This window comes from Melospiza melodia, chromosome Z, assembly GCF_035770615.1.
Source record: "Melospiza melodia melodia isolate bMelMel2 chromosome Z, bMelMel2.pri, whole genome shotgun sequence".
Lineage (NCBI taxonomy): Eukaryota > Metazoa > Chordata > Aves > Passeriformes > Passerellidae > Melospiza > Melospiza melodia.
In genome coordinates this window covers 13,699,134-13,713,874 of record NC_086226.1, presented here as the reverse complement: position 1 = coordinate 13,713,874, position 14,741 = coordinate 13,699,134, and the positions used below count along the sequence as shown (strand labels likewise).

At 40.9% G+C, this 14,741-nt stretch overlaps 2 protein-coding genes across 4 annotated transcripts; both read right to left on the bottom strand.

Annotated features, from left to right (window-relative positions):
- Positions 1–433: 433 nt before the first annotated feature.
- On the bottom strand, positions 434–8,830 carry FBXO4 (F-box protein 4). Of its 2 annotated transcripts, none has more exons than XM_063181525.1 (7): positions 8,688–8,830; positions 7,683–7,918; positions 5,849–6,069; positions 4,873–4,948; positions 4,193–4,371; positions 3,145–3,320; positions 434–2,123 (listed from the first exon to the last, which is right to left on the bottom strand). In XM_063181525.1, the coding sequence occupies exons 2-7, from the start codon at positions 7,895–7,897 to the stop codon at positions 2,034–2,036; spliced, it is 957 nt and encodes a 318-aa protein (XP_063037595.1). In that variant the 5' UTR covers positions 7,898–7,918; positions 8,688–8,830; the 3' UTR covers positions 434–2,033. The 2 variants fall into 2 exon arrangements, with proteins under 2 accessions (XP_063037595.1, XP_063037594.1); XM_063181524.1 differs by lacking the exon at positions 8,688–8,830 and adding an exon at positions 8,032–8,196.
- RIMOC1 (RAB7A interacting MON1-CCZ1 complex subunit 1) lies at positions 8,448–11,929 on the bottom strand. 2 transcript variants are annotated; one of them, XM_063181526.1, is made up of 6 exons: positions 11,860–11,929; positions 11,448–11,548; positions 10,912–11,055; positions 10,388–10,519; positions 10,080–10,194; positions 8,448–8,880 (listed from the first exon to the last, which is right to left on the bottom strand). In XM_063181526.1, exons 1-6 carry the CDS (start codon positions 11,927–11,929, stop codon positions 8,591–8,593), a joined length of 852 nt encoding a protein of 283 aa, XP_063037596.1. In that variant the 3' UTR covers positions 8,448–8,590. The 2 variants fall into 2 exon arrangements, with proteins under 2 accessions (XP_063037596.1, XP_063037597.1); XM_063181527.1 differs by lacking the exon at positions 11,860–11,929 and adding an exon at positions 11,699–11,720.
- Between the last annotated feature and the right edge of the window lie 2,812 nt (positions 11,930–14,741).

Below are 14,741 nucleotides of genomic sequence, written 5' to 3'. Positions count from 1 at the left end.
GAGGAATTGTCAAATGTAAAAGGCAGTGCATCGCTTCAACTGTTTGCTGTGTATGCTCAACAAGCTGGTTGCCTCTTCCACAGCATATCTCTGTGCACCTCAGCTGCTCCTCTGGACAGTGTCCATGCTTATCTTCCTTGCCTGTGCTGATCCACCACAGCATTTAATCATGGAGCTCTGTGACTGCACGGACTTCCCGTGCCCACTGTGTGTTTTCTAGACTGCACCCTTAAAACCTGTAATTCTGATAGGTATTCTAGCTTTAAGTTAATCTAACAGATGTTCTTTCAGAAAAACTACATACTCTACATTATCCTAACCCTTTGAAATGACAGTTATCCTAATTGAACTGGTAACATACAATAACCTTGTTCATTAATAACTATAGATGACACACCTGTAAGGGGCTTAACACACATAGGAAGACTCTAAATCATTCTTTAAAAAAGTATTTATTCCTGATGAAGAAAGTAGAAAGAGGATCTTCGATAAACCCTGCATATTTGTAGTTGCAAACACAGCATCAGGTTGCTGCATTCAATCCCATACAAACAGACCACTATGAAATTAATGTGATTAGGAGGAAAATACACCCAGTCACAAAGCATGGAATTTTACTCCAAACACTTAAATCTGTTGGGTCTGCTCTGTTTTAAAGGGCAAAACACATACACTATTAAAAAAAAAAAAAGTATAAACCACAGAATTTTCATTGTAATGTTCCTTTGGATTTTCTCCTTAACCTCACACTTGTCCCTGATTAGGAGACATCAAAAAAACTGGGAAAATGGATTAATTGTGTATAAAGATGAAAAAAAAGGAGATGGAGATACTTTCTACTTTCATTAAAAAATCCCAAACATCTTCTCAAATGAAATGTTTCTGACATGGCTGTGTTGATCATCACTCAAGTATCCCAGACTGAGGGCAGTTACAGCTGTATGTGTGATATGCAATCATTTATCTAGGGTTCCAAGAAAAAGCTACGAGACACCTGAATTTCCATGATGATAGGAGAAAATAAAACAAAAAGCCCAGAATAAAGCAAATAAATGCCCTAGCAAGAAATCCAAGTGAAGTTTCTGAACATTCACCCAATAGTAAAAACATGAAAAGGTGGAAGATGATGACTATCCTGAAAGACATCTATATGGAAAACACAATTTCCAGCTTTAAAATGTTGCTTTGCTTTTCATAAAACTATTTGCAAATGCATACAAAATTTCAAGGTATAATTCATATCTGCAAATGGCCACAACTATTTGGGAAACATGATAGTCTGTGTATGCAAAAAAGTCCCAAATGATCCTGTTTAACATTTGTTCATGGAATCAGAGGAATATCCAGTTCAAGGTAATGTTTTCAGTGCAACAGAAAGAAAAAGATGCTGAAGTCTATTGTGGTTGGTTTAAGTAAGATCACAACAAAGAAACAACAATTCATATGCAACAGTGTTTGTTTGTTTCTAAGAAATTTGGTCTGGGTTGAAAATTCCCCACACTATTTTTTGTCTAGGCATTTTTTCTAGAAAAATTCAGGGGAACTCACTTTTCTAAATTCAAGAGTTACTGTCTTTCTGTCAACCTCCTACTGTACAACCTGCAGTATGTTTTCTTCGGTCAGGAAGTATCACTGTAAAGATCTCCATTGAATATATTTACTAAATGTGTGACAGGGTTGTGCTGATAAAGTAATGTAGTGTTACATATTTATTTATAGAAGATATTAGACCATCGGATATATTGGAAAAGATTGTACTCTAAAGGCTTCTGGTTGAAAGGAGAGGAAAAACAACAAAACACTCAAGATTGTCCCTTCAAATCACTTCTTCGTTGCATCTAGAATCGAGGCAATCCTACTTGTACTTCTAATTTTGGAAAAATGTTAAGGATTTAAGTATGTGCAGTGAAATATATACGGGTCTGCCTTATTAGTTTTCCCTTCTGACAGTACTCTGGCAGGAAGGACAATCTTACTTTAACTGAAAGGGAAAACACCAAAAGGTTTATACAGGGCAACAATGCCTAATCTTACTACTGGGCACTTTTACAATTTGCTTCTTCCAAGAGCCACTCAATTCCATTTAGCAGTCCATCTAAAGTTGCAGCTACAGTGTCCTGCATCTGTGAAAATAAAATTAAAATTAAAAGTTATTGTATTAGAGGTAACAGCTAACAGGATCTAACAGAATTTTAATATCACTCTGTGTCTATCTGTAAAGTCAGAAACACTCATATCAAATCTGATTTTTTATCACTAGTGTAAAGGTCCCTTAGACAAAAAAAGGTTTTATAAAAGTAAGAAAAAATCCCCATCATGTTAAGAAAGCTTTCACTCTTAGTATCAGAGGTGAATTTTTTTTCAATTGTTTCATCGGCTGTTTTGGAAGATAACATTTACTTTACAGTTGGCAATCCACTTGAAAAATCTTGTTACTCTTAAAGTAAAACTGCCATTTTAGAGCTTTAGACTTCTATGCATCATTAACACTCAGATTTTGTAATATCCCATCCAGTGGCTATTATAAATGGTATGTTTTGTAAAAAGCCTATAAACATTTTCCTTATGAAAACAAAGGAATTACCTCAATCAGGATTTTTTTCTGGTTAAGTTATTCCTCAGCTACACAACATCAACAAAAATGTATTTTGTGTGGCTGAACCATGCTGATAGATACTGTCCTTTACAAACATAAAAAACCAGGTTCAAGACCTCACATCCTAGGTAGAAAACGTATCTGTCAAAAACTTAAGTCATCACATAACTGAGTGACAGTAAACAGTCTTTTAAAAATGTCCCAAAAATCTATCTTGTGTCCAAAGCTGTGACTCAGGAAATTTAGATTTAAATGAACTGAAGTTTCCTTACTCCCTTCAAGATCATAATTTGTCCTTCCTTACATTCTAGCTCCATCTTAAGTCTGTTGTGTGCTTTTGGGCAAGTCACTTAAGCTTCTTGTTTACAGACAAGCTAATAATTCATTTTGGAGCACCAGAGAAACAAAATCTTTCACTTGAATGCAAAGCTTATGTACTAGTGCTGAAAGCTGCACTCTTGCTTAGGTAGGTATAGTTAAGGAACTTGAGAGCCTAAATTAAATTTAAACTGCAGTTGAACAGAAAATAAAGGTTTAAGAGCAAGTACCATCCAGGGCTGATGCAGCAGATTAAGTTGCAACTGATGTGCCACGTAAACACAGGGAATTCTTTCCACACTGATGTCAGACACACAGGACAAAACCAGCAGAGGTCTGTTCGGAGGCCCGAGGGCTGGATCGATCATTGCCGAAATGCGAGCCAGCTCCTCCTGACGATCATGTGCTAAGAAACAATTTTTAATATATGAGTCTTAAGTATATGCAAAAAAACAAGGTGTTGTTTCCTTTTTTTTTGTTTTTTTTTTTTTTTTTTTTTTTTTTGTTTTTTGTTTTTTTGTTTTTTTTGCTTTTTATTTCAGAGGCACTTAGACAGAGGGCTGGAAGGGCCAAATGAGCTTGTTCTGCTTATCACAAGACTTACTCATCTGCTCTTGTGTTACACAAATATTTATGACATTTGGATGTTAAAGATCTCCATAGATTCTACGGCAGCCTATTTCAATCCTAACATCAGAGTGTTTTCTGAGTACCTCACAGAGATCAAAATTACAACAAGCCATTCAGAAGTACCCACACACTGCACAGTCAGCAGCCTTTCCCTACTGAATGCACTTTTCTCTTAGTGTATCCCTTCAAAGTTTTTAGCCTGTCTCTTTTCGGAGACAGCCCTTTTCCTCCATTCAAAGCTGATGAACGTAAAGACAACTACTGGAATTGTTATTTGGATTATCATCTCACAGGACTAAACTGATTCAGACTAATTGCATTTTTACTGTTTTCCTGGAGAAGGTTGTTTCCACAGCACACACAATGTATTTTCAAGTTTCTCCTACACATACCCATGGGGTTTTTTTGTATTTAGTCCATGTGATTTCCCACATGTAATTTAGATAGCAACCATATCAGTATGTGCCATAAACAAAACAAGGGGCCACAATCCCTAACATGTTGATGAGAGTGTCTAGAATAGGAGACCTCTTCAACATGAAGAAACAGCAGATTTTTAAAGGATCAGAACATGGATTTTGATGTATTGCATATTCTTTGTAACCTAACACACCAGTTATTCACAAAATATAAAGAGAAACTCCTTACCTCTATGAGCTTCTGCATTAGCAACATAAATGAATCCATCAACTACTTCGCACACCTTCCTCACTTGAGCTATTACACTGTAGTGCATGGCTTGCTGGTTCCCTGCTGTGCTGTTCTCTTGGTAAAACATCTTATTCACAGCAACAGCTTGCTCCTCCCTTGCCCTCCTCCTTTCCACACTGAAAGATATTTCAGTGGTCAGGTTAGCTGGGAACGCCAAAGGAGAATCTCCAAAGTCTACGCAGTGCAGGAAAGGGACAGGAAAATGGGCTGAGCCAGAAAAACGGTTTCATTTCTCCCTGCCCCCTCCTGCTCTCCTTTCTTTCTGAGAGATGGTTGGCAAACTGCAAGATGCTTATGAAAATACACTCCAGGATGAGTGCATAAGAGTGTTTCCAAAGGGACTCAACCAAGGTATTAAGAGGGATAGATACACCTGTAATGTGCATGTTGAACACCTTTAGTACATAGACTGTTTGGAAAAGCTTTTTACTTCAATGAGAAAACTTAGTGGTTAAAAAAAGAAAGGAAAAGCAAAGGCATGCATTGAAACTTCAATTTATAAGGGATATCCATGCATGAGAAAGTGCACATGAGAAGTCACAGGACAAAAATATGAAAACTCTAACATAAATTAGAAACTGTACTTTACATTTACTGGAGAACAGGTCTTATCTTACCTCGTGGTGGAATACAATGTCACAATATTGAATTTTTGATTGTTGTTAAACTGAAAACTGACTCCTGATCCAATTCCTACAGGGAAGAAATGAATCTATGAGATTACAGCTATTTGGCTACTGAATACAACTAAGTGGTAGTTCAAACATTCCAGTGGTGCTACAAAATGAATATATTCAAACTTAGATATTGCTCTTAGGGGTAGACGATTTACTATTTTACAATTAAACTTTATACATGCTCCAATTGATGAGACTTTTAATTTCATGAGAATCTAGTCAAAGGTATTAAAACCATTTCCATATTTCTGATTATTAGAATTGGAGCTAGAAATCTACAACAGAAAGGAAACAGACTTGTATTTATTAGCTGAAACTGGCCCTATAAATACAATTTAATTATTTGACTTCTGGTGTGATGAAATAACTGTTAGTGAAAGAGTAACACATTTTTGTCTCTGGCTTGGACTGAAGTCAAACTAGGCTTTCAAAGCTACTGTTTAAAACATAGAAAATCCCCCACCTGCTCCTCTAACTCTTCTAAGTAAAATTTACATAATTTGATATCAGAATACAGAATCGTATAAGGATCAGCCTTGAGTTCCTGTGTAAAGTCACAAAGGTCTTTTTTAGCCATTTACTGAAAGCAGTACTGATAGAAAGGCTTGTCTGCATTTATTGATCACAACAGCAGCAGTAACATGGAATTTTGGATGAAAATAGAAGTACAAGGAGCAAAATGATTCTTCAGACCATGTCCAAATTTAATAATAAATTCACTGAAGCTATTAGTTTGTCCCAAATGTTTGCTGCATTTATCCATCTGAACACATCAGAAACTGGTTTGTTTTTACCATGATTCTACTGAATTTTAAGGATACAAAAAAATTGTTCCTTTTCTTCATTTCTTCCTCAAAGTTTTTTGTGTTATATCTTTTTAGAAAACAAGAAGGCCAAAAGCCAAAACCATCATTACCGTGAATTTGTCTCTGAGGTAGGCCAGCAACCAGCAGAATTTCTGGGCATGTCATCATCTTTTGTACTAAAGAGTTGTCCAGCTCTTCCAAACCTGGCCCAAACATAGCAAAGCGAGGTTCTGCCTGAGTGACCAGTGATTGCAAAAAGGAAGTCACAGTCCCATAACGGGGACGGATCGATTTCAAACTTCTTCTACCCTCAGGACAGCTCCTTTTATATCTGTTTAAAATAGATGCAACTAGAAATTAAACACAAAATACAAAAGAGGTATTACTCAACCAAATTAATTTAGGTCCCACATTTCTTATGCTTTGCAACTGGTACAACTCAAAGCATATGTCAAAAATTAAAAAGTTCCAAACTGATGGTTTCAAGCAGCAGTACAAAGCAGGCAAAAGCATCAGTTCTTTCAAAGTCCAAATACTGACTTTTTGGACCTCAGTACACTTCTATCTACAAATCTTTCAGTTTATTTAAAAATAAAAATCACGACTTTCGAACCTCACTGAAAACACAACATAGGTTAAATAACCTCAAAGCAGAAGAGTCACATTAAAAATGTAATTTTAAAAATGAGCCGGCTGATTGCATTTTAAACCTTAATGAAATTCTTTTGTGTTTATAATAACACATATTTTCAATATTTTATTGAAAATAAACATTTTCCCTGTAGTCAGAAAGCATGCAAGCTGTGGAAGGAGACAAGCGTTGTCTGCAAACTTAGATGCTCATTTGGTGTGGATGCTAGAAGGCATGGAAAGACTGGTAATTGAGATGAAGAAAAAACAAGACATCCTAGAGCAGCAGTTTCAGTTTGCTTCTGGAGCCATGGTAGGCTGCTGCTGAACAAACCCCTTAAAGGAAGCATCAAATGTGGGCTCCTTTATACCCACACTGAAACGTTTCAGTTGAGATCAGCAAAACAGCTAAGTGTGTGTAGACACAATGGAAATCAGTGACAAATGGTTTCAAATTAGTGATTCACACCTAAACAGATTTAAACCCAATTTCAAAATCAGTCCATATTTTGCATGTCAAATTCTGTGGGTACTGCTCCCACCTGTTAAAAGAGGATGAAGGGCACAGAGATTGCAGAATGTAGTGCACTTACCACAAAGCAACGTGTTAAGGACCACCTTTGGAAAATATAACTGCAAATAAATCAGAAGTCCCAAACAAATCTACAGACCACTACTGCAAATCAAGGGAACTAAATGAAGTTTAGAAAAGAAATCACCACAAACTAACTTGTTTTAAGAGTTCTATTTATTGTGTTGCTATGCTTTTCACCTATACTATCTGAAATCAGTCTTCGTCTTACAGCCTTTGACAATCAGACCTAAAACAATACAACTTGTTATTCTGCGGACATTCTGTGCACTTTTTTATTATTAGGTCTTCCAAATAACATGAAAAACAATGAAGATTCATTTCACTCACTGTAGTTTGAAGACTTCTTGGTACTTTTATGAAAATAACTGATGTGGCACTGAGAGCAAAGAACACTTCTTTATCAAGATCAACAGTAAGCAGTATTTCTGTGCCACAGCAGACAGACAGTTTACAAAAAGCTGTAATTTTTTATAGCATTACCATTGTCTTTTTTACAATGTTTTACATTCTTGTTGAGTTCCAAACAGAAAGAGCTGACCAGACCAGAGAGCAACAGGAAATTGTATTTCCAAAATAAACAATGGATTTGAGACACATCAGCATTTAAACAGCAGCTTACAGCAGAGCTTTATTTCTGTAAATATGAAACATGCCTGTGGGCTGAATATTACTGCTGTAGGCACACTTGGAAGTAATGTAAGAGAAATGGAGATACTTACACTGCCATGTAATCATACAGTTCATTGTCGCTGACCTCTGAAAAGGCTTTATTAAAAATCTCCTCATCTGGAAGTGATTTCCAATCAATAGATGTCCAAGTGGGAAGATCCCGCAGGACAAAATACCTCCATAACAACGGGTCTTGCACAGCTGCCCTCCAGTAACAACTCGTGCTTCCCAAACGGCACAAATCTTGGGGCGAGAGGAAGGACATGATGTTCAGCTGCAAGTCGATCTGAAAACCATTGAGAGCAGCGGTTTAAGAACTCCCGAATTGAGCAGTGCAGAAGGACGGGGTGGGATGCAGCACTCTGCCCCCCCTTCCCCGCCGCACCGGGCCCCCCTCACCGGCAGCTTCTGCAGGGCGCTCTCTCCCCCCGCGCCGTCCGGGGCCGCCGGCGGCGGGGCGGGCGCGGTGCCCCGCATCCAGCGCTCCCGGAGGAGGCGCAGCCCGCCCCGCACCGCGGCCTCCAGGCCGGCACCGCGCGGCTCCGCCGCCGCCGCCGCCGCCATGGCACCGCCCCCGCGCAGCGCCGCGCACGCTCCGGCACCGCCGGCACCGCGCCCCGCTCCGGCACCGCGCCCCGCTCCGGCACCGCGCCCCGCTCCGGCACCGCCGGCACCGCGCCCCGCTCCGGCACCGCGCCCCGCTCCGGCACCGCGCCCCGCTCCGGCACCGCCGGCACCGCGTCCCGGCGCTGCCCGCGGCGGCTGCCGCACCCACGCCCCAGCACCGCACTGCACTTTGGACCGCGGTCCGGGAGTCCTTGGAATGCGAGTTTTTAATGCAACGGAAGTATACATTTCGGTTGGGAAAAAAAAAAAAAAAGAAAAAAGAAAATAAGTCAGTGACGAAGACTGCTCTTATGTCACGAGTTTTCTTCTAGCACAGACGACGCAGTGGATCTTAGTTGTGAGATTTCACAAAGTAATGCAGCATTTGTTTTGCAGTTGTTGTGTTCCACCCTTGACCTTTTAAGGGTCCCTCACATACGGCCACATACTTTGTTAACATGTTTCTCCCCGTTTCTTGGAAATCCAGCGATATGCTCTGTGATCTGCTGCCCGGGTCACTGTTAGACACAGGATCTATTGACTCAAGGCTTTCCTGCTCCCCTTCTCCACAGTGTTTCAGTCCCCAGTAGCACATTTCTCCACTGTACATCATTGCCAGTAAGTGCGTGTCACTAAATATACCTGCAAAAATAATTTAGATCAAGTACTTTATTGTTCTGCTACAGGAAAGTACACAGCTTGTTAATTCTTTTTCAGTAAAAATGGGGAAGAAAACTCCAAAAAGACAGCATAAGTATATAATTATATAAATATATAATGCCCAGAAGAAAATCATGGATCAAGACCGTGCTCATTTCTCTGTCCAGTTTGGCCCTCCATAATGTTAAAATCTTTTAAGACTGCCATATAAATATTATTTCTATAGTTTTGTTTGCCTAATTATCTCATAGAATTTCAGTATTTCTTTACAGCCCCTTTGGCACAGGCATGACTGTATCTATTTACACTGGAGTATTTCTGTGCCTCCCACAGTTTAAGCCTAAGAGATACTGTCTGAGGTCGTCTTAACTCAGGTTAACCAGAGCAGCTTTATTAGTATTTGAATTCAAAGGCACACGTGTGTCTTTCACCAAAAAAAAAAAATCCTGCTAAATAAATCCACAACTTGACTTTACATTATGGAGCTATATAGCAGCAATGCCACTTTCAGATGAAATTAAACAAGAAGGTGCTGCATATCCTGCTACAGTCAGAGTAGAGCTGGAACCGCCCCACCTGCATCACACTAATGCAGCCTCAGATCCTCCTAGAAAAGCTCAACAGGAATGAAACTTACATAAAGCTACAGAAAGTGGTGACAAAGAACATTTGCCAAATTTAACCAATTCTGCATCCAGTTTTTACACCTGTATGAATTCTGTAATTGTGTTTGTACCCCTACTCTCCTAGAGCTAAAAGGGAAGATCAATATGTGAACCTCTGCCACCCTCTGCAGTCATATTTGTGCCCTAAACATCTGACAAGGGTGAACTGGATGGTTCACAATAAAATACTGTGCATAAACACTGCCAGCATAAAACACTACTGTGCATCAAACCCTCATTGCCTCAGTTCATCTCTCTCCAGTGCACTCATAAAACACCAGGAAAACGAGAACTGACACCTCCTAAAATCCATGAGTTTAAAAAGAAATGGGGGGGACACTCTTGCCTGCTTATTTGCCTCATTTATTATCTTCTTGTTCTAAAAAGTGTCAAGTCTTGAACATAAATTAGGTCAAACAATAAACACATGCAAAAAAGCATTTCATGAAGTGAAGCAGTTATTAAGAGGAGTGGGTTAAAAGGTTTCGTAGAGTTATTTTTTGGGGTTTTTTTTACCTTCACTGAGTAATCTAGCTGTGTCTTTATCCTGAAGTGAGATATCTTCATCTAGCTGAAGAGGGCATCTAAAGCTAAGCATCTTCATCAAGTACTGAACTCCATCATGAAGACACTGAGTACAGTTAAAAATGAGGAAAAGAAAAGTTCTCGTTAAATTAATGATACGCAGAAATACTTCTTCCTATGAAGCCCCAAAATCCTAATTAAAGAAGAAAAAAAAAATAAAACAGAACAAAAAACCCAGCCACATTTTAAAAGTGAAGAGTCAAACTTTAAAGCCCACAGAACATTTTCATTTCCTGTACCTTTTTAAACGTGGCAATGTTTTCTTGTACCCATTCACTCCTTTCTTTTGCTGTGTGGCAATACATGTAAAGCAGGGCTCCTTTTCTCCAGTAAAGACATTCTAACAACTCTGCACCAAGAATGTTGAGGGGCTGAAATAAAATCCAACAAACTGGTCCAACACAAAAATAAACCACTTGAACTACTTATATGCAGTGGCACCCATGCAAACGCTGTGTAAATCTCTTATTTCAGGGGCTGTGTTTGACAGCAGCACTCAGAGAGACAAGGCCAGCCTAACCTATCACTGTAGGTCAAATAGGAGTTAACTGTCTGTGGAATCATGAAATGATAGCAAGAGAAATTCTGAGCACACAACAAGGCATTTGAAACAATATTTTCAGGAATCCCTATTTAAATACCAAAAAGACTTCAAAATGCTTCAAAATACTTTAAATTCTGCCCATCAAAAATACAAATACTATGTCCCATTTCAGATTTTTTGTTTTTAAACAATGAAATAATTTGCCTTCTGGCTACTCACTTCTTTTATGCTGCATTCCCTCACTAGGTCTTCTGGTTCTGAAAGAACAGAAATAAGTTCTTTAAGTTTTGGCAAAGCAGATTCTTCTGGAAAATCTTCATCCACAAGCTGGTTTTCCTCAAAATATGTGATGTCTAAGACAGCCTATGAAAACAAGAACATATACAAGGCAGAAATGCTACTGTCAAAATAATCAAGCGGATGTGTGTTAAACTAACAGAAAACCTGTTAGTTTATAAAATACTATAATTCCAAGGTATTTTTTAACATTCAGTTTACAAAAGGTGCAAGTTGGAAGTATTGAAGGACTGGTGATGGTGACTGTCAAGCCAAACCCCCTTCTGTCCCTAAAGTAACAGCACGAAGGACTCCAAGTTATCCAAGTCAGAAGCGGTTCAGTGCTTCAGAGACGCTCACCACACATCCCCAAGTAACTGAGCCGCCTTTCTGCCCCACCCTCCTTTTTTACACCAAACCGTCTCCCACATCCTACACGCATTTTCTCGAAAGGCAGTTTGATGTCCGTAACAATGTACCTGGGTATAGAGCTGAAAAAGCGCGGAAGGACTTTCTTTCCCTTCGTTGCATAGGTTCTTCAGCTTGTCCAGATTAGCAGAGCCTTTCGCTAAGAAGGTATCTGAGGGAAGAACACAAAGCTCCCTTAGCACCTTAGCACTCACTCTCCTTTTCCACATGGCTTTCCTATCCATCCTTGGGGCATCTTCAAGAGCGGCTGAATAATAATAATACAGCACTTCAGCAGACCAGTCATCCTGTCAGACCGCACCTTTCATGATCAAATTAAGGCCATCCGCGGCCAGGCTCTGATGCTCCCAAGCGCACACACCGTTTGCGAAGACGCCCTCGGGGCCGCCCGTGCCCTCGGGGCCGCCCGCGCCGCCCCCTTCCCCTTCCCCGTCCCCGTCCCTGTCCCCGCTCCCCGCTCACCGCGGGCCCCGGACGGGCCGAGCCGCCGGCCCAGCGCCGCCACTCGCGGCCGCAGCGCCGCCGCCGCCATGGCGGGCCCGCGCGCGGCCCCTCCGCGCAGGCGCAGCAGCGCGGGCCCCGGGCGGGGGAGCGGCTCCGGCCGCGGCTCCGGGAGCGCGGGGCTTGGAGCTGTCGCTGCCGCCCGACCGCGCCGGGACACCCGGCCCGGGACACCCGGCCCCGATCCCGCTGGGACACCGCCGGCCCGCCCGCCGTTCGCGCATTGTTGGCTGGGATTGCAGTTCTGGGCTTGTGTGGATGTGAAAGGTCTTTCATAACAGACGGGTGTGGCGTCTGCAGTGCCCTGTCCGTCCCCCGGGGAGAGACCCTGTGTTTACAGAATTTATGGAACCAATTTACAGCTCAGAAAAGACCTCTGGTTCCAACCGGTGACCGAATATCACCATGTCGACCAGTTCCAGGGACGATGACTCCACCACCTCCCTGACAGCCCATTCGAAGCTCTAATCACCCTTTCCGTGAAGCAATTTGGAACAACGTTTTGTGATGTGTTTTGTGAAATACTTCGTGAAACAGTACTATGTCCAACATAGACCCCCCATGGCACAAATTGAAACGATTTCCTCTCTTCCTGTCGCTGGTTGCCTGGAGAAGGAGCTGACCCTCGCCTGGCCACAGCCTCCTGTCAGGCAGCTGCAGAGAGGGATAAGGTCACCCTGAGCCTCCTTTTCTCCAGGATAAAAACCCCCAGCTCCCTCAGCTGCTCCTCACAGGACTTGTGCTCCAGACCCTGCCCCAGCTCTGTTGTCCTTCTCTGGACTTGTTCCAGCACCTCGATATCTTTCCTTGAATTGCAGGGCCTAGAGCAGGATTTGAGGTGTGGCCTCACCAGGGCCCAGCACAGGGGGACAGTCCCTGCCTGGCCCTGCTGGCCACACCATTGCTGATCCAGGCCAGGATGCCATTGGCCTTCTTGGCCCCCTGGGCACAGCCTGGCTCATGTTCAGCTGCTGTCACCAGCACCCCCAGGTCCTTTTCCACCGCAAAAATTTGACTGGAGTTTTGCCCCTAGCAATGAATGCTTTCCAGCCTCACTGCAAAACAGGTGTTGTCCATAAAACAAACTGAAACAAAGGCAGCAAAGATCAAGCCCACACTTACTTTTCAATAAACGGTTTTGTTTTTTCTTTTAAACTACATTTTAGCACTTATTTACTTAAAATGCAGAAGTACAGCCATGAAAATACATTAAATAATCCTGAAACTAAATATCTTTGATTAGATAAATGAAGCACTTGCTCCAACATTTTGTTCAGCTTTTAATAAAACTCTTAATGAACTTCACAAATAATAGAGTTTGCATATATGAGGGGAAAACTAAAAGCTTTCCTTTTATTTTTATCAACATCTTCCTACTATCTGACGGTCAATCATCAGATACTTGGTATTGTCTAATTATAAAAGTGCTACATTTTATGATATTGTTTCCCTAGCCTTCTCCATATCTTAACCTGCCTGGAAAAAGCTAATGCTGTCTATTCTAGTAATGTAAAACAAATTCACACAATATTGAGAATTTTGTCAACTTGAATATTTTAAAAGAATAATTGACCAAGGACATTTTCCCATTTTGAGGTCATATGCTGTTCATTCTGTCATTGCCTATGTTCCCCCAAAGTACCTAAAAAAACCCAACCAGCCAGCCAGCCAGCCAAGCAAGCAAGCAAGCAAGCAAGCAGAAACTTACTAAGCCTTCCTCTTCCTGCATCCTCCAAAAAGAAAGTGTCACTTTCTAGAGTACTTTGGAAGTGAAAAGCTGTCTACTTACAGGCAGAGTTATTTTTGCTGTTATCTGTCTTATGTCTTATGAAAGAGTTTCCAAACAGATTAAATATAACAAAAAAGTAGAACCTAGAAAGAAAATTGTGTTTTCTTCCCAAAATGGTTTGATTTATAGAAGAAATCAGTGTTTTGATTGGATATGTATAGTTCATTCCTGCATAGCTGATACTCAGATGCAATTTTTCACCAAAGGAACAGCCATGTTATGAATACCAAAAGTATTCTGGTAGCTAACCTGTGAGTGGAGGAGATGGTGCTTCATGGCTTAAGCGAAATACAGCACTTTCCATGTTGTCAGCTTTGGGACTTAAAAAGGCTTGTGAGATTGAGACATCCTCATCTTCAGATCCTTTGCTTGCTTGGTCCTTACCTCTCCTCTTCAATCCCCAGCTATGATTTAAGTGTTTCTTTTTTTCATACCTAGTCAAGTGGAAAGGTGCATCCATCCTTAATAATGAAGGAGATGTCACCCAGCCTTCAAGATGTCTCCTGTAAAAAAAAAAGAATAAAGAGCCCCAAACAACCTAAGCCAGAACAAAACACTAAATGGTTGTATGTTGACTCATCTGAAAAAGGAAGTGGCATTTTTTCTTCCTGCTTCACACAGTGCTGCAGCTTAATTTTGTTGTATCCGTTTTAAAAGCTGTGTGTATGTGCAGTGACTGTTTTTTCCCAGAAATTGTTATCCACTCTTTGTGTAAATATCCAGTGAAATTGGTTTTGACCTTATCATTTGCTGAGATGAAAGAGGTGTGTTTCTGTTAATACTAAGCTGGTAAAATAAAAGCTGCTGCAAAGATTAAAAAAGATGGTGACACACATTTCTCTTGGGATATTTGTAGTGTTTGGTTTTTTATTTCCCCCAACCTGATTTTTATCATGATATGTGGAAGACATCTCTAGAGGCAATTTTCTTAACATTTGTTTCTCTCATACCCCACACACTCCCACTGGGAGCTGGTTTGTGAGGAACAGAGAGGACAGGACTTCTGGGCAAGTAACTGAGAGACTACAGAGCCTGGAAAAGGGTCAGGGGGCTG

Excerpts from the sequence above, each read along its gene's own strand:
- FBXO4 (XM_063181524.1), bottom strand. The coding sequence starts at position 8,196 with ATGGCGGCGGCGGCGGCGGCGGAGCCGCGCGGTGCCGGCCTGGAGGCC. Across the intron at positions 4,949-5,848 it reads ACCTCAGAGACAAATTCACG|GAATTGGATCAGGAGTCAGT; the intron begins GTAATGATGGTT and ends TCTTCCCTGTAG. Across the intron at positions 2,124-3,144 it reads TGCTGCATCAGCCCTGGATG|ATGCAGGACACTGTAGCTGC; the intron begins GTACTTGCTCTT and ends TTATTTTCACAG.
- RIMOC1 (XM_063181526.1), bottom strand. The coding sequence starts at position 11,929 with ATGGCGGCGGCGGCGCTGCGGCCGCGAGTGGCGGCGCTGGGCCGGCGG. Across the intron at positions 11,549-11,859 it reads CGGCCCGTCCGGGGCCCGCG|ATACCTTCTTAGCGAAAGGC; the intron begins GTGAGCGGGGAG and ends TTCTTCCCTCAG. Across the intron at positions 10,520-10,911 it reads GGGAATGCAGCATAAAAGAA|CCCCTCAACATTCTTGGTGC; the intron begins GTGAGTAGCCAG and ends ATTTTATTTCAG.